Source organism: Anomaloglossus baeobatrachus, chromosome 6 (genome assembly GCF_048569485.1).
Source record: "Anomaloglossus baeobatrachus isolate aAnoBae1 chromosome 6, aAnoBae1.hap1, whole genome shotgun sequence".
Taxonomy (NCBI): domain Eukaryota; kingdom Metazoa; phylum Chordata; class Amphibia; order Anura; family Aromobatidae; genus Anomaloglossus; species Anomaloglossus baeobatrachus.
Genome location: NC_134358.1, coordinates 200,680,552 through 200,703,587, shown reverse-complemented (window position 1 = coordinate 200,703,587; position 23,036 = coordinate 200,680,552). Strand labels below are relative to the sequence as shown.

Here is a 23,036-nt window from a genome sequence, read left to right as displayed (position 1 = left end):
CCAAAGAAGAAATCCCCTTAAAATATAACCTTAAATAATGCGTTAAAAAGGTATAAAAACTTTTCACCAAAGTGTAACACTCACCCTAGTAGTGTAGGGACAGTAAATATAATAAATAGCCAGGGGGAGGGGTGGGAAAATATCCCTATGCTGACCTTCCAGTCACCCTACCTAAAAATGGAGGGTATGACGCCGTAGGGTTGTGGCGCCCCCATTTACCGACGGGAAGCCCTGAAATAACTCTGGTCAGCCCTACACTACACTAATATGTGCAAAAGTGAATTAAAATAACTTAGTGATAGAATTAGTCAACATGATAGTATGACTTATCTTGCCAATTACATCAGATCCTCAGACGTCGTCCCGACGCGTTTCTCCCTGCTCGTTCCACAAGGTTCATCAGGGGACAGTTGTGAATAAAGTCCAGGACTAAGATTTCATCCTGGTAGTCGCCAGAGTCCAAATGCTGTGAAGAGAATCCCTGAGGACAAGCAGGATATGACACCCTTTTAAAGTATGTGGGAAATGAGGATGAGGCTTGGGCAGTGGATCCGCCCCCTAAGGTTTTAATAGTGCCTGATCAAAAGGAACACAGTTGTTTATTAGATAAACGTCAGCAAATAAAGTTACCTCAGATATCATGATGGATATATAAAATAACAGGCCAAATCATAATAGATTTCAACGGCCGATGGCACATAAAGTTATACAATGGAACGCATATGCGTTCCACCGAGCAGAACTTGTAACTCGAACTTTATTTGCTGACGTTTATCTAATAAACAACTGTGTTCCTTTTGATCAGGCACTATTAAAACCTTTAGGGGGCGGATATACTGCCCAAGCCTCATCCTCAATCCCCACATACTTTAAAAGGGTGTCATATCCTGCTTGTCCTCAGGGATTCTCGTCACAGCATTTGGACTCTGGCGACTACCAGGATGAAATCTTAGTCCTGGACTTTATTCACAACTGTCCCCTGATGAACCCTGTGGAACAAGCAGGGAGAAACGCGTCGGGACGACGTCTGAGGATCTGATACAAATGGCCAGATAAGTCATACTATCATGTTGACTAATTCTATCACTAAGTTATTTTAATTCACTTTTGCACATATTAGTGTAGTGTAGGGCTCAGGGCACATCAAAGTGCGCCTGCTCAGGACATGAATGCCGGCGAGTGTGGATGACGTCGGATGCATCATGCACTACGGCTAGAGAAGAAGAACGAAGATGGCCGAAAGAGGCGGCGCCGTCACTGGAGAATGGAGACGCCCATATGACCAACCGAGCGACCGTTAGGTAAGTATTATAAAGTGTTTATGTTCTCACAGCAGCCTGGGATCTTATATACAGCATGTATGTTAGAATGCTGTATATAAAAGAGCCCGGTGGTGGTGGCCGCAGCTTATACACCAAAAAAGTGGCGACAGGTTCCCTTTAACCGCTTTATACACAAGCTGAACCATCGCTTGCGTATACAAATTATGAAGCACTGAAGCACTGACAGTGCTTCCTCCTCCTGACTCAGTGATCATGTGATTGCTGGGTGCAGGTAAGAAGCAGAAGATAAACATGTTTTATTACCATGTTTACCATAACCGCTTTATACACACGCTGAACCATCGCTTGCGTATACAGATTATGAAGCACTGACAGTGCTTCTTCCTCCTGACCCAGTGATCATGTGATTGTTGGGTGTAGGGAAAAAGTAGAAGCTGCTCTTTCCTAGGAGACCTAGTTAGCACTGCTATCCAGGAAGGAGGTTGAATTTCCCCTGTAAACGAGGCTAACATGCTAACTCCAGTCACAGGTAAAATCAGCAATAAAAATAATCTAATGGTATGTTAAAATGACCATAAAGGTCTTTAAGACCTTACAAGGGGTACTGTGTTTAAATTAGATATTAAAAAAAAAACGTAAATAAAAAAAATACAGTACTGCTAGCTTGAATTGCTATTTCTAGCCCTTCCCCGTTGAAAAAATAGATGACAAACATGGTTAATTACTATGTTTAAAAAATAATCTACTGTATGATAAATAGACCTCAAAGGTCTTTAAAGGGAACCTGTCACCACATTTTTGCGTTCTAAAACAAAACTTGCACCTTAAGCAGCACCTGTGCTGCATTCTGGTGCATGTTGTCCCTGATTTCCCCTGTGGACCCCACAAATACCTTTATAAATTCTCTTGCCATAGATGCAAATGATTGGGCACAGTCCGATGGGCGTCCTATTTTGCAGTTCTTGTCCCTCCTTTCGGTGACGATAGCCATCCTCCTTTGATGATTGATGTGGATGATGCCTTCTGCGCCATCCACATATCCGAGCAAAATTTTGCACCTGCGCAGAGACACTGCCTTTGCAGGCAGAGCTGAAAACATTGGTGCGTCTGTGCGAGCTGGCAATGTCTCTACACAAGCACGAGATTTTCTTGGCCATTTTGACAAATCAAAGGTGTCATTAACCCCTTATATTATCCCGTTTGCCACTGCTCCAGGACAAACTGGGATGATCCAGGTAAAGTGCCAGGATTGGCGCACCTAATGGATGTGCCAATTCTGGGGCAGCTGTGGGCTGTTATTTTTAGGCTGGGGAGGGTTCAATAACCATGATTCTTCCCGACTTGAGAATACCAGCCCCCCCGTTCGCTTTATCTTGGCTGGGTATCAAAATTGGCGAGGACAGCACAATGCTTTTTTTTAAATTAGTTAAATAATAATAAAAAAAGCCATATGTGATCTCTCGTATTTGAAGCTCAGCCAAGATAACGCTCACAGGTGGGGGCTGCAGCCTCCAGCTGTCTGCTTTTTCAGCGCTGTGTATCAAAATTTGGGAGACCCTATGCCATTTTTTTCCAATTATTTATTTAATTTTACTCTCGACTTCGGGGACCCAGACAGGTAGTGTGAGAGCAAACTATTCAGATGCCGGAAGTCTGACTGTAACCAATCACAGACGCTGTCACAGAGGGAGGGCAGGGGAAGCACTGAATATTCATAAGGGTTAATGAGCATACCAGGAAGCAGTATGACAGCCACGTGGTAACTCGGTAATATAATTGTCCTGCTTAATCCCCACTTTGCTTCCTTCTTTTTTTTTTTAAATTGTTATCTAGGTGGCCAAACCCGAACAGTAACACAGACTTCCCTGAGAAGTTATTGTTCGGGATCCATGTATGAACACTAGGTGTCTTTACAGTTCGGAGTCGCCCATCACTAGTGTGCAGCCAAATATTAAAGGGTGCTTTACACGCTGCGACATCGCTAACGATATATCGTCGGGGTCACATCATTAGTGACGCACATCCGACGCTGTTAGCGACATCGCAGCATGTGACACCAAGGAGCGACGATCAACGAGCACAAAACCGTTAAAAATCGTTGCTCGGTGACATGTCGCTCTTTCCCAAATATCGTTGCTGCTGCAGGTATGATGTTGTTCATCGTTTCTGCGGCAGCACACATCGCTATGTGTGACACCGCAGGAACAACGAACATCTCCTTACCTGCGTCCACCGGCAATGAGGAAGTAAGAAGGTGGGCGGCATATTCCGGCCGCTCATCTCTGCCCCTCCTCTGCTATTAGGCGGCCGCTTAGTGATGCCGCAGTGTCACTATGACACCAAACGCACCTCCCCCTTGAAGGAGGGATTGTTCGGCAGTCAAGCGACGTCGCTGACAAGGTATGTGCGTGTGACACTGACACAGCGATCACCAAATGTCGCACCAACGACGGGGGCGGGTGCTATCGCGCACGACATTGCTAGCGATGTCGCAGCGTGTAATGCACCCTTAAGTTGAGAGTACCAACAATTTTGCCTGGTCTATTTTTGGAGTTTTGGTTGAAATTATGTACAGTTTGCCTTTTTCTCGTTAAAATATACACAAACAAAATATACATGTTATAACAAAACATGTCAAATAACAATAATTTGTTGGGAAAAAATACTTCATGTTATGGTACAACATCAAGGATATGAACACTTTTGGCCATGACTGTACATATGGTCACCGATTCCAATTGTAATCTACTGACCCTATAGTAGATATGGTAGATATAGAAGCCAGGCTCCTATAAGGTCACTACATTATTATTGACATGAAGGGGTGTTACTTGGTCTGGAACAATACATAGGTGGTAAGTTTCAAAGTAATGAATGCCGGCAGCCAAGATTTCCAGAAGAACATTTCTCAGAGGATCATTTGCTTTCTGAAAAGCAGAGCTCTAGACTAAGCATAGTAATACAATGCTGCAGCAAGCAACGATGTGCTGTCCATCCTTGGACAACATTTGTCAGGTACAAACCGCTACATACTGGAAATACTATACAAGATATACAGTTGTGGGACCGCTATGACCCAGCCGTCTACTAGCCACCACAATTGCTTGCTAGAGTCCCTCAGGTCCCTGAAAAGAGTCGTCAGAGACTTTACCATTGATGATCTAACCTCAGGGTAGGTAATCAAAGTCTTATCGGTTAGAGTACAAAATTTGGCACTCCCGCTAATCAGCTGTTCCTGAAGCCGCCAGCGGCCGGAACAACTTAATTGCAAAGCTACACAGCACAGCTCCATCAATAGTATAGAGGCCGCGGCTGGATACTGCACCTCCGCTCTCTATTCACATCGATAGGGAGAGGATATGCAGTATTTAGCCACATCCACTAAACATGTGACGGACCTGGGCTGTGCAGCTTTGTAGCTAAGTAGTTCCGGCCGCCAGTTGCACTGGGAACAGCTTATTGGCAGGGCTGCTGGGTGGCACAATTTCACCGTTAAGGCATTGATGACCTATCTTGAGCATAGGCCATCCACGTCAAATTCCCAGACAACCCTTTTGATGCAAGCCCTTCACTCAGTGGTCCCTTACTGTTTAATATATCTCACTCCGTAAAAATTCATCAGTTTTAACGTTATGGCTGATCGGCATATGTTTAAAGTGAAATGGAAGCCATCTCTCATGCCCCCCACCAATCTATTCATACACCGTTCCTAGGACCAAACCTTGATAACCAAATAGTAAAAGTGATCTTGTCATCTGCCTGGAGGCAAAAATGCACAAATCTCACATATCTGTCTCTTCTGTACACATGGCCATAGTGCCAAATTTGACCTCTCAGCTGTAGTGTCAAGTATCCAGATTTTTTACTTGCTCACAGAAATCCTGAGGAGCTTTATTTCACTGCCGTTTGTAAACCTTTTCTTGTAGAGTCTCTTAGCTTTACTACATTACACCACCTTCCTCTTACTCCCAGAGTGGCCTCAATGGGAGTTTTTATCGGATTGCCTAGTGACTAGCTGCTTTGTACTGATTGAATGAATCCCTGAGAGAAAGAAGTTTCAATAAACTGATGATTTAGGTCACATTTAATTCCAATAGTCAAGATCATAAACAGTTCACTGTGGGGAAGGAGTGAACTGCCTCCAAAATTGGAAAGTTTGTGCCTATTAGCACAGCATGCAGAAATCTCTGAATAGAAGTGCTTTAGTAACGAGCCCGCTGCGTTCACTGTATTTATTTGTATGAGTTAATTTGAATGTAAATGAAAGCACTAATGCAGATGTTTTTATTCAGCAGGAACATGGTGGTCATTTACTAATCTACATTCATTAAAAATATTAATAGTCATCATCACTATTAGACAGGAGATCAATAAAACATTAAATTCTGACAAATACTAGAAGCTACTCTATGTGATCTGCTAGACTGTATACTGCTATATAGTATAACGTCGGAGAGAAGAGGTCTAATCCTTTTACAGTATGCATATTTCTATTTTTGGGGGGAGGCAAGTGATGAAGGCCCTGCTGCAGCGGAGGAGCTTACAGGAGCCACCTCACCTGGAGAGTATGGAATCAGTACTGAATGTGTTTGTAGTGATTAGAGATAATCGGACCCAAACAGTATATTTCGGGGTTCATGGTTCGTATCAAACACAGATTTTACAAAAAAAATCAGTGTTCGAGTTGGAGTGCCTTATATATGCAAACCACTGGAGTTAGAAACGCCGTGCTCGGTACACTCGGTGCTCAGCGCAGTGAGAGCCGCTTGCAGTGTTTGAACGGCTCGCAATTGGGGTAACAACAGCATTACTGGATGTAATCTGTACACAAAACGAGTGCCAAAAAAAAAAAAAACACCCACCCTCTCCCGGAAGTGCACTGTTTATGTCTGGCTGTATGTGGGCGGAGAGCCGAACTGCCCAATCAGTGAGCTCCAATGAGGGTCAGGTCAAGTTCGGGTCTCGATTTAAACTTTATCTAGCTGTACCTATCAAACTTCAACAGGTCCGCTCATCTCTAGCAGTGATGCCTTAATTTTGCTGTGCTTTTTGTATTGAACATTGCTGTTCAATGTTCAATGTTCATTGTATGAACATTGCTGACACTGGCCAATTCTGATGTCCTAATTTGTCACAATCACAATTTTACGATACAAGTGAACTGAGTATTAATTATATATGCACAAAAACTTCAGAATCTAATAAAATTATATTTATTGAAATTTTTTTTAAAAAACTATATGACACCCATATAATCCATAGCTGTGTGCCAGGGTCAGCCGACGTGGAACGGGGGCGCCCAAAAATTTACGGTGTCACACCCTCCGTTGGAACAGGTTCCCGAGGGTTTCATAAGGACCCCAGAAATTTAGTTCCCAGCTCCCTTCTCTTTGTCCTTTTAATTCGTGTATTGTGTTGCTATTGGTATCACTGGGTGTCATATAGTTTTTTTAAAAAAAATTCCAATAAAGATAATTGTATTAGTTCTGAGGTTTTCGTGCATATATGCCCCAATTTGTCACCATGAAAACCTTCACCAATGTAGTAGACCCTCATAAAACCTTATATCTTAGGGTGTGCTTACACGAGCATATGACCCGCACGATTATCGGATCGCATCACCCCGCGCGGCCGCACATGAGTCGGACAGGAGCATGTCAGCTGCATAGAAATACATGCAGCTGACATGCTCCTGTCCGAAGAGTGTGCAGCCGCATCGGGTGATGCGATCCGATAATCGTGCGAGTCATACGCTCGTGTGAGCGCACCCTAAGATTGGTGATAGAAGAAGCTATTAGAAACCCCTTCACCATGTTTCATGATTCAAGGAAACCTATTTATAAGGCTGCGGCCAGACCGGGATTACTACGAATCCTCGCATGACACTCGGCTCATGCTCGCAGCACAACGGGAGCAGAGTGTCATGCGACTGTGGTCCAATCATGCGATCAGACCACAGCTGCGGAGGGGAGGGCCGGCGCTGCAGAGGGAAGGGAGGGATTTATCTCCCCATCTCCTCTGTTGCCGGCTGATCCGAGAATTGCACTGCACTCGCGTTACACCGGTGTAATGCGAGTGCAATGTGATGTTTCTCTCACCCCACACACTTGAATGGGTGCGAGTGAAACAGGATTGCATTCCACCCTCAGCATGCTGCGATTGTTTTCTCGGTCCAATAAGGGCTAAGAAAAAAAAAAAATCGCACATGGGAGCGGGCACAGAGTAATATTGGTCAGAGTGGAATTCGATTTTGTTATTGCATTCCACTCGCTCTGTATTACTCGCCGTGTGTGTTGACCCTAAGGGTTAATCTTCTGCATATAAAAGAGTTAGTTGATCAATCAAAGAAATTATGCTATACAATGCAGTTCCCAGTCGCTGAAATAAGATTGGTATAACTGTATTTGCAGAAGTTCGTTTTACAGCACACAATCTTTCGGTCTATTAGGGCCTTTTTCAAGTTTTACATGCGTAGTAATGAGAACAATAAAAGGACAACATGTCCAAAATCAGAATAAAATATAAATGTATAGCAATGCTTACAAATACACAGTACATGCATAGAGAGGTCTACATAGGAGTATATCATTAGCGTACAGAGATCGTAGCATAATTTCTATGGCTAAACAATAAACCCTTTTGTATGCAGACGAGTAACCCTTATATATTTGATTACAATTTTCTTCAGAGCACCTAATTTTGTTCTGTGAGCAAGCAAATTCTATTATTAAAGAGAATCTGATGCCTCCAAAATGTTATTGATCTGCAGATAATGGGTTAATCTGTCAGTTGATAGTCTTATAATGCTGTATGACTACCTTACAGAGAGCCCAGCTATCACAGAAAATTTTACTTCCTTCCTCCCAGGAGACACCGGCTTTCAGTCACAGCAGCATGCATAAACAAGTTACAGTCACTGCCGGCTCTAGGCACACCCAGGCACTTTGACTGACAGCTCGCTCTGCAGCTCATCTGTGCACAGCCACCTATAAGAGTGCCAGGACATGTTTAAAGCTGCCACTCAGTGCTGCAAATAGTGGCTGCAGTCACGACTATGACTGAAAGCCGGTGGCTCGCAGTAGGAGTAAAGGTAATTTTCTCCCGGTAGCTGAACTTTCAATAAAGCGTCCATAATAATAACTCCGTTAACTGACAGATTCACTCCGTATGTGCAGGTTAACCCCTCCACGACCAATGGAGTATATTTACGGCATAGGTTCTGTCCCCTGCTTTCCTTGAACTTGTCAGCTGATCTGACCCAGATCCTGAAAAATCAAAACGATACAGGTTTTGGAAAATGGCGCCAAAAGCAAATTTTTTTTCTTTAACAAACTTCTGATTTTTTTTCACTACTTAAATTGAAAAAAACTATACATGTTTTGTATCTGCGAACTTGTACTGACCTGGGGAGTCATATTGCAAGGTCAGTTTTACCAAAAAATGATATATATACATATACATTATATTTCTCTGACTGGTCTCCCCGAGATCAGTGATTGTTTTGTTTTGTTGGTCTACTAGGCATTGCTCCCACCTGGCCAGAATCCTACTCCACACTGATGAGGGGCAATACCCCGAAACAGCTGTGTGTGGATGGATACCTGGCCTTGGTATTTCCCTTGTCATATCTTTAAACTTGTCAAAAAGTTGGATATTGACTAAAAGGGCCACTTAATATGGTGGTTATGGTGGTCTCCTAAAAAGAGTCACCCCTTGGCTAGGTCCTTCCCGGAGGGATATCTGGCTGGTTTCTGTGTTGAGACTCCTAACAGAGGCTCCACGGACCTTTTTGATTTACATATTATATATATATATATATATATATATATATATAAGTGGAATTGCACAATTTTTTGTAACTTCACTGCACTTGGAGTTTTCTTTTATCTTTTCATATTCACTGTATGGTAAAATGAATGGTTTCATTCAAAAGTACAACTCATCTCGCAAAAAACAAGCCATCATATGACAATGACAAAAGGTATGGCTCTTGGAAAAGGGGGAGGAAAAGACTATAGTGCAAAAATGGAAAATCGTCGGGTGGTGAAGGGGTTAATAGAGCTTGGGGACATGACAGGTTCCATACAGGTTTAAAGCAACTGAAATGAATGACGCCACTATACAGTGACCAGAGCTGTTATGTTTCAGCTAAACACACTGTACTTCCAGGGGCTACAGCAGCATGTATCTGTGTCAGACCCACATCTATCTAATTATGTTGATCTATCAAAACTATCAATCTCATTTTTGGACCTTAAAAGGTGATACAAATTGTTTTATTACCTTACAGTGTTTTTATTGACAGATACATTCTCAAATCAATAATTAAAATAAATGTATATAATTATATATCTCTATATATATACACATTATATATATATATATATATATATATATATATATATATATATATATACATTATATATATATATATATATATATATATATATATATATATATATATATATATATATATATATATATATATATATATATATATATATATATATATATATATATATATATACACATACACACACACACACACACACACACACACACATGCGCGTACATACATACCGGTAATGGTTATTAAAAGGGTGTCTAGTAGTAATGAGTGAGCACTACCATGCTTGGGTGCTCAGTATTTGTAATGAGCAGCTGGACACTCGGGGGGGCGCAACTACAGTGCCCAAGTATAATGGAAGTCAATGGGGAACTCAAGCACTTTTCCTGAAGATATTCCGAAAAATACTTGAGTTCTGCACGGACTTCCTTCATTCTTGGGTACTTGAGTTGCACCCCTCCAATCAACACCCCACCTACCTACAACCATGGCTTGTATCTGGTATTGCACATGAATCACACAAAACTAAATGGAGCCAAGCTGCAATATCATACACAACCCATGGTCAGGGCTGGCACTGTTTCTAAAAGAAAGCAGCCATATTTTTTTTTTCCTGGAAAGATCCTTTAAGCAAATTATTTTTTTTATTCTAAAGCAATGATTCTGAAACTGTAAGGTGGGCCCCAGCGATGAGATATACCCAATTGTTACGGAGGCTCAGCAGGGAAGGCAGTTTTGACAGGAGTAATTATAGCCTCCAAAAGGACTTTTCATGGTTGTAGCAATTTCTGGTTAAGCATCAAAAAATTGACTCCTTTTGTGCTTATTTCCATGTTCTGCGGAATTCTGGAGACAAATTTTACGATTCATAGGAGTCATTTTTTTTAACAAGCGTAGAAATGGCCTGCAATGAACAACCCAAACATCATCTGATGAGGCCCCCGTAGAAAAAAAACGGAGATGCCCAGTTCCGAAATGTACAAAATAAATCCAGGCTGGCGCTGGAAGACACCTTCCATCCATGGTCACTCTTCGATTATTAAAAACAGCAGCACACATATAGGATATTAGTTTCGGGTAATCTGCAGAAAATGTGTGCGTTGACGTGCTATTTCAGAAAGCAATTACAACAAATCTGAAGGAGCCGTGCAAACGATGTTCAAAGTGTGCTAACTTTTACTAAATGTTACAATCAATGATGTAACTTCTATAAGTAAGGTTGTTCTGTCGTATATTGATAGTTACCTCACTTTCACATAGACATTAACTTGATTTTAAATGCAATTAATACATATAGTCAAGGAAGAATAATGGACTACATTCTGCACTTAACCTGGTGGACATTTTCAAATGGCACAAGTGACCAGTGCAAACCTATTTTGCATTGTAAACGACTAAATAAATCTTAATGGATTAAGAATGATCAGCTATCAACACACAAGGGAAATTAAGTGCTGAAATGCCTACATTGATTATTTTAAATTATTAGCCTTACTCCGTTCTTGAATTTGTATGCTTTTAGTGAGCTTTAACACATTTACAAGACTTATTGACTATAATTACAAGAGAATTCAAGTAATGGACACATCAATTATAAGCAACATGTCTTGACCAGACATTGGCATAAAGAATTCTAAAGAGAACTCCATTAGCATCTCCTTTTTCATTTTATTCACTTTTATCTGGCTTATGAGGGCATTCTGAGGGCTTATACTGGACCCCTTACCAGCTCTATATTTTTTTAGAAATTGTAATTTGATACATAACGTATTTTAGATTTGTTTTTATGTATCTAAAATATTTTCCGCTGTTAATTGTGGTTCTAAAAAAAAAATCTAAGAAAAATTCAAGTAACAATGCAAAGCAAAGCTCCCAATATCTTCTGTGCTTTCTTTCCCATCTGTTTCACATTATAATTCAGGCAAAAAAAGATTATCATCAATAAAAATAATAAGCATATTGCCATTATTTTTTATAAATTTTAATATAGAAGGATGAGACTACATTCATACACTAGTCACAAAAAGTTAGGGGTATTTGGCTTTCAGGAAAAATTTATGTAAAAGATTCTCACTATGTTGATATTTTATCATGAAAGTATGGCAATTAAGTAGAAACATGCGAAGGTGATTTCCTTATGTCAAACAATTAATTGAAACAAAAGCCAACAACAGTGATGAGTGTACCCCCCAAAAAATGTCAATGTCGCAATAATTTGTCATGTGGTCTTGAGCATCAATTAGAACTTGACAATGACGTACCATGCTGTTCACAATTTGAGTTATTCTCCTGAGGCATACCATCCCACTCTTCTAGAAGGGCGGCTCCTCAGGTCATTGAGGTTCTGGGGTACAGAGCTACGAGATTCTACACGGCGACTCAGCTAATCCCATAGGTTATTTTTTGTTATTCAAGTCTGGAAAAAGTGCAGGCCACTCCATTTCAGATACCTCAGTCTCCAGCAGCTATTCCCTAACAATGCAACCTTGATGAACTAGAACATTGTTGTCCATGAAGATGAAATTAAGCCAGTGTTGTTCCTGCAGAGGTACAATGGATTAATGTTGTTAATCCAGTAGTAGGGGCTTGTCACTATATCATTCACAAAGTGTAAGGCAGTTCTGTATTTACTAGACACACCTGCTCACACTAACATAACCACCACCACCAAAGGCTCATCTAGTGACAACAGTGGCTGATGCATAGCGCTCTCCTTAACGTCTCCAATAGCATTGGGGACCATCATTTCTGCTCTGAGTGAACTGACTTTCATCAGTGGACAGCATTGAGGTCCACTGTTCCTTGTCCAGGATAGCTGACACCTGTGCATAGTGATGTGGTCAAGTACCTGTCACAAAGAGATTTTTGCAGGCGTCGCCAACTGTTATGGTGATGTCAGGATCTGTGAAACCACAGATTCTGGGTCTCTGCCCAACTACTTCTTCTTCTCCTTGTGATCAACACAAGGGGATGTGGATGTCAACCCACAGACTTAAGCAAGCTAGCGATAGATAATCTCTCCTGGGCTGCTTGCTAGTCTATTTGATGACATACTGTGAGGGAGCCAGTTATGATCACTCCCCTCTATCTGCTGGCTAGACTATTCCATTAATGCTAGCTATAGCTTACCTATACTGGTCTGGTGAGGTATTGTGATCCAGACTTACTGGTAGCTGTTGTGCATTATGCCTGTGAGCAGCTGTGGTATTAACGCTTGCTGTTATGAACTGGTATGTGGACGATCACAAAAATTTCCATTAATCAGGAAAAAAACAAAACCACAAGAGTAGTTGGAAACTAAGCTGACCGCAATCCCCTATCTATCGGACAACACTAGAAGTAGCAGTGGGATGTTCCCAACACACCTAGACACGTCGTCACTGCCGAAGAAAGTTGCTACACCTCAAAGATAGAAAGGAGGAATCCTAACTTGCCTCGGAGCAGTCCCCAAAGAAATAGCAAGCCCCCAACATGTAAACGACGGTGATGTAAGAAAACACAATACACAGAAAATATAGATTAGCAAAGGTGAGGCCAGACTTACTAGATACAACAGGACAGGAAAGATAACCGATTGTGGCCAGCAAAAAACCCTGCAAAAAATACCAAACTCCTGATAGAAAAAATCCTAAGACCACACGGTCTCTCTCCCACTATATCAGGTACTCTTGTGCCAGACACTTTAAACAGAACTGCAGATATAATGGGAAGAAACAAAATCATAGAACAAATAATATTCTAAAGTGCAGATAATCCAAACATGAACAGGGAGCAAGCTCCCTTTCTTTATGGAGGAACTGCCCTGCTCACAAAAGCAGAGAGACAGATCCTCACAAACAAGAAACCAATACACAGAACAAAATGGAATAAGCAGAAACACCTTTAAGTGCAAATCCAGCAATTAAGCACAGAAACTAGTAAACTTATCTGGAGTAAATTCAGGTACAGATTAAATGGGAGAAACTGAAGGGAAAACTCCCAGCCATCTTCAGAAGCAGCAGGAAACAGACATCACCGGCGGCCGCCAGGCAGAAGCTGCACTGCTAAATACACTAGGCTGATCTGCAATAGGACTTCCTGGATTCCTAATTAATTCCATCACCTGTTTGAGTCACAGATTCAGACCCAGCTTTATTACCATTCCTGGCCACCAGAGGGAGCTCCACACCAGCACCCACTCGGATGACATTCACAACACTTTGCTGTCTTTTTGTTGTTGCCTTCCTCCTCTTGTTTTTCTCCTTAATCTCTTACTGTTTGTCTGTGTGAGTTTGCAGTGTGTCTGAGTTTTGGTTTTCACCTGTCTGTCTTAACCTGTGTTTCTATCACACTTCTGCCCCTTCCTTCCCTGGGGGGATAACAGATTAGATCTGGTCAGGAGAACAGTAAGACATGGGACTCTGCCTTCAGGGGTGATCCGTAGGTCAGAGATAGAATAAAGTCCCCTAACGTGAGGGACAGTATATGAGACCCCTGTCCCTTGCTATCCTGAAGTCACATTGTGACAGTACTCTTGCAGCTCATCTAGCATGCAGACCATGCTAATGTAAACGGTTTTGAATGGTCTGACATGACACTTGAGTGCCTCTCACCTCTCTAAAATGTGCCTGGAGTTGTATGGCATTCATCATCCAGTTCCAAAGGATATTGTTCACAATTAAGTGGCCATCAGTGTTGGATGAGGCCAAAGACATCCCCTCTATGCCTTTCTGTAACTGTTTCAGTCTCTATCGCCGTTGCAACCTGCTGATGACACTCTGACACACTAAGCTCAGTGGCCACTTTCGTCTGAGAACATCTGCTTGAAGCCTTGCAATGGCGAAGTACTGCTGATCAATTGTTAGGTGTACTTTTGATCTCAAAATGTCAAAATGTGAACAGCATGATGAGGAAGACTGTTTAAATGCCAATTGTAATTGAACCCCGAAGTTTATTAGGCAAATCATGGATCAAACACCTGTTGTGAATGTTGCCATACAGCTCCTTGTTAGAGAACAGTAAATTGTCCAGAAACTACTGAAACATTGAACAGTTGGACATGTGCATTCAAAACTTTAGAGAAGGTCACATTAAGTTCATCTGAAAAGGTTAGAGGGCATGTTAGGACCATCCTGAAATTTCACCCACAAGCCAAATATCCCTAACTTGTTGTGAGCAGTATATTACTATAGAGGGATAATAGGGTACTATAGAGGGATAATAGGGTACTCTAGAACTACAAGATCCGGCTACATAAGTTTGTTGGAAGGTGAACCTTGTCATTTTCTTTTTTAATGAACCTTAAAAATTCCAACTTATTTCTATGTAACTGGTAATGTTTCTGATCACACACTCCAATTTCAAACCACAGAGGATACTCACAACTTTTTGGTACTCAATCAAGCATCGGGGTGCTCGGGTACTCGCAGTGCTTTGCTGAATATCGCGGGTGCTCGGATGTGTCGTCCGTAAAACAAACACAACAAAGCACCGGCTTTGCTTCACTGCATGATCTGAGCAGGCACCCAAGTGAGAGCCATATGAAGCCATTTTCGCAGTTTCCTTTTTTTCCTCTCCCTCTTCCAAGAGTTTTAACTTGTTTATTTTTTCATCAACTTAGCTAAATGTGGGCTTGTTTTTTCCACGGGATGAGTTGTCTTTTTCACTAACACCATCCACTTTACCATATAATGTATTGACAGATGGGAAAAAAATTCCATGTGGGATGAAATGAGGGAAAAAACCCTCCTCAATTCCACCATTTGTTTTTCGGGGGTTTCTTATCTACAGCATTCCTTGCAAAGCAAAAATTACTTGGCAACATGATACATCAGGTTAGTATGTTTAAGAAATATCAAACTTCTGTGGGTTGCTTGATTATTTTCATGGGAAAAAATTCTAAACTTTTTACTAAATAAAAAAATAAATTAGCTTGCGTTGACATTTTCCGAGACCCAATGAATTTTTGGGGGTCAAATTGATCATTCTGTAGATGGAGCTGTATTTCAGTTGGCTTTTTGTATAGCGAGTGTTCATTTTATTGAAAGAATTGTGGGATAGATACAAAGTGTTGACTATTTTTTATTAAAATTTTGGGAAGGTGTGGTAATTGACAAATGGCAATTTTGGCATTTTGATTTACTTTCGCGGTTTGCTATTTTGGCTAATTAATTTTATACTTTCAAATTATGGATGCAAAGATACATGAAGTGTTTTGGGTTATTTTTATTTTGTTAATAAAATTTGGAAAAGGCGGTGATCTCATTTTTTATATTTTTACCTTTTGTAACTCCGGCGTCCCTGTATTGTCCTGCCTCTCCTCTTCAGCAGGGACGCCAATGTACTTATTGCCACGGCCAGATTGCGCACTCCTTTGCTTTTCCATGGCTGTTCACGTGCTCCCCTGCTGCCTCCTGCTCTCAGGGCCCATGTACAAAGCACAGGTATCTCAGGAGCACGCTTGGGGCGCGTGTGTATGCTCCTTCCTTCTTGAGGGCCAGAGCACAAATACTCAGCCTAAGGCTGAGGCACTAGGTGCTTAACATATTTTTTTAGTTTACGTGCATGCTTGCTAGTTGTCAGGTCCCATGTATCTTGTACCCATGACCTGTAGCTCCTGCATCTGCTATATGCGTCGTACCTTCTGTACCTGTCTGAAACAGCCATCCAGTCTGCATCAGCCATCCCAGATGCACCTCTCTGTACCAGAGACTGTACCCTTGTGCCCAAGCTCGTTCACGATTCCCCTACCCCTGGGGTCAGCTGCCAGCCCTGGACACTGCCCTGAGAGTGGCATCTACCAGAAGCCAAGCTCATCCTCACCATTGGAGGCTCTTGTGAATACCCGATAGGTGCTTAGGTAAGCCCCTCCCACATCAGGGTCCAGTGGATCCTCTCCCGCTCGCCTCCCCAGAGAGTGTTATACTTTTTTATTAGGTCCCACAGGGAATTTGAACTTAAAACTATGTGATTACTTGTATTATATTCTTTCCTAGGAAGCCCAGCCAGCCAGAGGCTGGACTTCATAGGAGAATCAAGATGTCAACAACTATGGCAACTTATCGGCCCCACATAATCATGTCATGAGGGCTGATGGGCGCATATGTGCGCCGTCAACCAGGTAATATAAATGCTAACAGAGTGGCATCTAAATGGTTAAATGGCAGCAACTGGCACTAGCTTTGGTCACTTGTTAGAGGCAGATGGCAGCTGAATAATACAGCTGGCACATGCCTGGTATTGACCGGGTTCAATTCCCGATACTGCTTCCACAAAAATACACCCTGACTGTGATGTAGCAGATGTAGCAGTATGTCAGGGTGCATCAAGGGTCTAAAAATGGACAAAACACAAGCCTTTTGAGAATGTTTGGTGAGATGAACAGCATTATTGACAGCTGACTGTAGCTTGCTATCCACAAAAGAGATAATTCAGCTGAAGTACAGTCATTTACCTGACATAGATATGTATATTTAAATCTTTTGACCAAGAATGTTTGTTTCAAGAAATTAAATATGCAAGTTGCCTCAACAGAGAGGAAGCGAACTCTAGTGCCACCTATTGGAAGTAACAATCCTTAAAGTCATTATCGACCCATAAACGAGCCTTCCCATTTGACAGGATAAAAGTCAAACCAGAATCTTACTTTGCAGTGTTTCGGGGTGCTACCGCTATTTAATGCAAAACGTGAGATCTGATTTGGCTGACTGGGGAACAAAGGGTAACGTTTCTCTTTTTGGAGAGTGACATGCCAGTGTAAGGAGGTTTATAAGCCATGTAATTCTCCTATCTTTCAAGAAAGAGAGGGGGAATTGGGAAGTAACTGATTAAAAAAAATAATTTAACCCACGAGCACACATAGGTATTAAGGTTGCCTTACCTGTATGCGTTCGGATATGGGCAAGAAAAGCCATGGAATTACTGCTTTTGCATATCTTGCCACAGTATTTGCACACATTTCCTTGATTTTCTTCTCTTTCTTTGTTTATCTGCTCCGTGTCTTCCTCAATGTATTTTTTTACCTCTCTCAGCAATTCTTCATGTTGTTCTTTAATGTGTATGAATAAACTCTGTTCAGAATCAAAAGGTTCAGTGCATTTTACACACTTAAATGTTCCACCTCCTTCTGGTCGTTCTTCAAAACTGGCCAGCTCGTTTCTGTTGTGGCCAATGCTGGCCAAATGCTGATGGAGATTACTTTCTGTAAAGAAGGATTTACCGCACAGCAGGCAATGGAAATGTTTTTCTTTTACTGGATGTTTCATAGAAATATGAACATTTAGCCCACTGAGGCCATCAGCTAAGAATCCACAGTCATTGCATCGTATTCGGTTTGTATCACCTTGACCATGTCCATTGGCTTTTTTCTTCCTTGGCAGTTGTGGCTCGTGTATTTTGGGGGTCAGGCCGCTAAGCTTTGCTGTATTGGTTATACCACTGTCTAAGGATTCGTTGCAAACAATTTTTAGCTTTACAATTGAAGAATCAAAAATGTGTTCGCTTTTGCTAATAATGCTATTAGGTTCTGATGAAACTTCATTCACTACTTCACTCTCTGAAACTGTCCCAGGATCATTACTGGTAAATGTATCTTTACCCTCAGAGTCTTCATGGACTAAACAGATCTGTTCAGTAACGTCTGTGACAGACGTTTCCTCTATACTTAAAGCAACTGGATTGCTTTGTTGCAACTTGTCATCTTTCACTAGTAAATCAGTGTTTTTTTCCACTACGTCCTCTAATTTACCATTTTCTGTGGGTTCAGACTCATCTACCACTTGGGAAACAGTATTACTAGAATTTGTCTGTAACTCTTTGCACATCTCTGTAGTTCCATTACTGGATTGCGGGCTCTGCTCAATTTCGACAACACTAGAGACAATGCATGGTGATCCTTGTACATCACATTCTGACTTTTCCATTGGTGAAGGCATAGCGCATGGAGACTTAAGAGGAGATTGATGATTGACTTTATGTGACTCAGAAGATGCATGTGTGAGCATATCCTTGTGTGTTGGAGCATAGAAATCACATGCTTTACAGTAATACTTATACGCCTTCATATGATTCTTTTTTACATGCATCTCTAAAGATGTAGAATCCCCAACAAATTCACAATACATGCATTTCTCATTTTCAAGATGTGTGCATCCGTTTTGCCCATCTACAACTGTAGCATGGAGTTCATGTGCGGAGGTTTCTACCTGCACACTAACTGGATTATCAGTATGGACAGGGTGCTCCTGGGAAGGGATCAAAAGTTTAGAAGCTGTATCAACATGTTCATTAATAGCTAACACACTTACTTTTTTCTTAATAGAAGCCTCAAACTTTGTACCATCAGTGGTAACCACAATTTCAGTTTTCTGTTGGTTGAGTTGCTGCTCTTCTACACGGTTCTTATGCTTTTTAGTTATACAGTGCCGCTCCATGTCGCCTTTAGTTACAGTGTCGTAATTGCATACCTTGCATTTGTAGTTGTACTGATGAGTATGCTTTCTCCTAATATGCACTTTAAGGTTCGTTACACTTGATGCTATAAGTCCACAGTGAGGGCAAGAAATAGAAAGATTTCCCTTTGGCCGTCCTCTTTTTGGAGTGTTTAGATGCATTGGAGCTGTCTGACTAAGAGCGTGTTTAGAACAAAAAGATTCTTCAGAGGAAGGTGCAACTAATCCAGAAGGTGCGTGTGTTTCACCAGTATCCTCATCTTGAGGTCCATCTTCATGCATCACAGCAGGCTCAATAAACGAGACCCTCTCGATGCACTCGTCAAAAAGTAATCCAATGTTGTTTTTTTTGGCGTTTTCAATATGTTTGCTCCTTTTTATGTGTCTCTCTATACCTTCCTTGTACATTGTGTATATATTGCAAGCCTTACATAAAAAGTGATAATCATGCGTATGGCGAAGTTTGATATGTCTTGTTAATACTGTAGATGATCTGGTTTTATAGAAACACTTTTTGCATTGAAACTGAGGCTTTCTGACTTCTTTTTCTATACAATCGGCTACTGGTACTTCAGCTACTTGAAGACGAGCACCATTTTCATCTTCTTTCTGAGTTTCTTGGGCAAGCTCTGTCTTTACCTCCATATTCACCACATTAGTATTAACATTGTGCTCCTGCGCCCATTTGTGTGCTTCTGATGTTTTGTGGTGTAACTTGTCATCACTTAATTTAAAGTAAATCTTGCAACCACTGCAATAAAAACACATTGTGTGTTTGGATTTCATGTGTCTTTTGAAGGCTGACTCATTTGTAGCTTCCAGTCCACAGAGGTAACAATTTAACAAAACAGTAGCTTGCTTATGATTGTCGTTTTGGCAATGCTTTTCAAACTCCTGTCTGGTCACACACGAGTATCCACATGGTTGACAATAAAACTGCATTTGATTAGCATGTTTCTTCCAGAAATGAAAAATAAATTTTTCTTCGGTACTAGCAACAGACTTACAGTATACACAAGCATATTGTTCGGTAAGCTGCGTAGTACGTATTACTTTCAATGTAGCGGGCGGTGAAGTACTTTCAACGTCATGAAGAACTTCTACGTGAGTAGAGCTTTCACTTGTCATGTGCGTTGCCGTTGCAGATTTTTCATGGAATGTTTTTATTGGAGGATTTCCATTTCCTTTTAAACACACAATGGAATCTTCAAGTTTACCTTTATTAGTTATCAGACGTCTTTTTGATTGTCCAAAACTATGCTTTCGTCTGAACCAGCATCTTCTCTCGTGCTTTTTCCAATCATTCTTCCGCTTGGCTATTATCTTAATAATGGTGTTTGATAGACTTTCTACATTCTTTTTTACTTCTGACTTTTCTACGCCAGACAGGTCTTCTCGGTTTTGCTTGCAAGTATCCAATGAGGAGGAACAATACAGTTTTTTCTCTTCACTATGTGAGGCTGTTCCTTCCATTTGTACGTTCCTCATATTATTCACGTTGGATGGAAGTTCATCATCTTGCCTTGAGGCAGTATGTGTTTCTAATAGCTTAATAGTAGAATCTGACTTTTGGATTCTACATCTACTTATTCTCATTTTTCTTTTTTTAACACACTTTTTCAGGCATAATTTTTTGTCCTTAATGGATTCTTGACTGTTTTGATCAATAACAACCCGAGTTTGTAAGAATGTTTCATAAGAAGTTTGAAAGTACTTTTCTTTCTGCGTTGAAGAATTGCTTGCAGCTGCGACTTCAGAAGCCTTACGTGTACTATTGTCAACGGGAACATCCTCAAGTTTTTCAACCACATTTGTTGGTGTGGAAGAGTCAAGTTCATCTTCTTTGGTTGGTATTGTGGAGCAACTTATTGCTTGCTCCTCATTGGTACTCGGATCACATTGGACTGTCTCAATAGTTTCCATTTGACTGACATGCAAGTAATGTTGGTCATGAAGGTAATCCAGTTTATTGACCTCCTTCTCTGGATCACACAACTCTGTCTCTAGCTTTGCTCTTTTTGGCAAACATGGATTTTCAGAGTCATCTCTGGACTCACTTGCTGAGGGACCCACCTCTGGATAAGGTCTTTTATTGTTTGCTTCATCTGTAGTTACGTTAGTTTCACCATCTTTTTTCTTCTCAGACACCACTTCTACTACAAATTGGTCTTCTTTATTCTTTTCATTTTCCATATTTAGTAAATCATAAAATGTCCATTGATCTGAAACTTTTCCTAGTTAAAAAAATAAAATAAATGTAAATGATAAAGTAGCAACGGACAATATAAAAATACAAAAAATGTTAAAGGGAACCCGTCAGGTACAATATGCACCTAGAACCACGAGCAGTTCTCGGTGCAGATTTCTAATCCCTGCCTAACCGTCCCTGTATCTAGTAGTTTGCATTAAGAGATCTTTAGAAAAAGTATTTCTAAAGATCCTTTATGATATGCTAATGAGCAGAAGGACTAGTCACAAGGGTGTGATTTTCCCCCGACTAGTCCGCCCTCTTAGCATGTTAGCACTCCCACAGGTACATGCTAACATGCTATTCAATGCCCATTGCCCAGCGTCATCAACAGTGACGCACATACCTGTGTCCGTTGTCACCGCATCAGTTGCCGAGCTTAGGGTCAGTGCACATGATCAGAATGCCCGGTACTTCCGGTCATGCACAGTAGACCTCTCTTAAGTCGGGACGCATACACCCACATAATAGTGTGCATGACTGGAAGTGCTGGGCATTTGCACTGACACCAAGCCCGGAGTCTGAGACGGTGACAACAGACATAAGTACACGCATTCCCGCTAATGATGCTGGGCAAAGGGCATTGAATATCATGTTAGCATGCCCCTGTGAGTATGCTAACATGCTAAGAGGGCAGACTAGTCGCGGGAAAAACGCCCTTGCGACTAGTCCCTGCACTCATTAGCATACCATAAATACTTTTTCTAAAGATATACGCTTTATCATTGCTAGTGTATACAGGGACAGTTAGGCAGGGAAAAGCAATATGCATCCAGAACTGCTCGTGGTTCTGGATGCATATTGTACCTGACAGGTTCCTTTAAAAGCAGGATCTGAATTTTTTACTTTGCATGGTGACATATACAAACATTAAAAAATCAAAGAAGAATTTATTTTCTCTGTGGGAAACATATTGGAAAGCCTGTCATTTCAGGATATTAAACAAGATTACACTGCGGAGATCAATAATGTACACGTACAATGAACAGCAGTTTACTGAAAAGAACACACTGGTGTCAATAAACGTGTTCACATCAATAATTAGCTAATAAGTATCATTAAACTATTCCACCCCCCACCCCCAAATATTAAGACATTGACAGGAAAGAAAAAATGTCACATAACTACATTTTTTTACAGTGTCAGAGTAATCAAGGGGTAGAATCATCACTGCTTTAGTGTCTTATTTTGTCTATCCCCACAATTTTTGCAAATTTTTGCTCTAAAAAGTCGCCAAAAAGGATAAAGGGAATCTGTCACCAGGTTTTTGTTCCTCATCTAAAAGCAGCAGAATGTAGGGACAGAGACTCTGATTCCAGCGGTGTGTAACTTACTAAGCCACTTGCTATAAATTTTGATATAAATCACATCACTGCAAGTTTTGATCAATATTTTAGGGTCCCTATCAGATGATTTAAGTTTAAATGATGTTGGTTATAACTAGTGATGGACAAAAAGTAACTATTCGTGTTCAAATAAGGATTACCGAATACAGAGTACTATTCCAGTATTCATCACAGCAAGAAAGATGCGCTTTTTCCTCATGGACTTGCATTAGGTTTGTTATTTGTGACAAATACTGGAATAGTACTTTGGGATTCGTTATGAATAATCCGAACACGAAGAGTTACTATTCGCCCATCGCTAATTCGAACACAAAACAAAATGTTCTCAAAATAATCAGAAATAAAGCTGATTTCTCATTTTGCTCCTTCCCGACCAGGTGATTT

The 23,036-nt window shown here is 41.0% G+C and overlaps 1 protein-coding gene across 1 annotated transcript in view; it reads right to left on the bottom strand.

Annotated features, from left to right (window-relative positions):
• The window catches only part of ZNF407 (zinc finger protein 407), a 678,079-nt gene that overhangs the window by 619,480 nt on the left and 35,563 nt on the right, over positions 1-23,036 (bottom strand). Inside the window, exon 2 of the mRNA XM_075314622.1 lies at positions 17,489-21,292. Coding sequence (XP_075170737.1) covers positions 17,489-21,251 — 3,763 coding nt within the window. The 5' untranslated portion in view covers positions 21,252-21,292. The remainder of the gene's footprint in view (positions 1-17,488; positions 21,293-23,036) is intronic.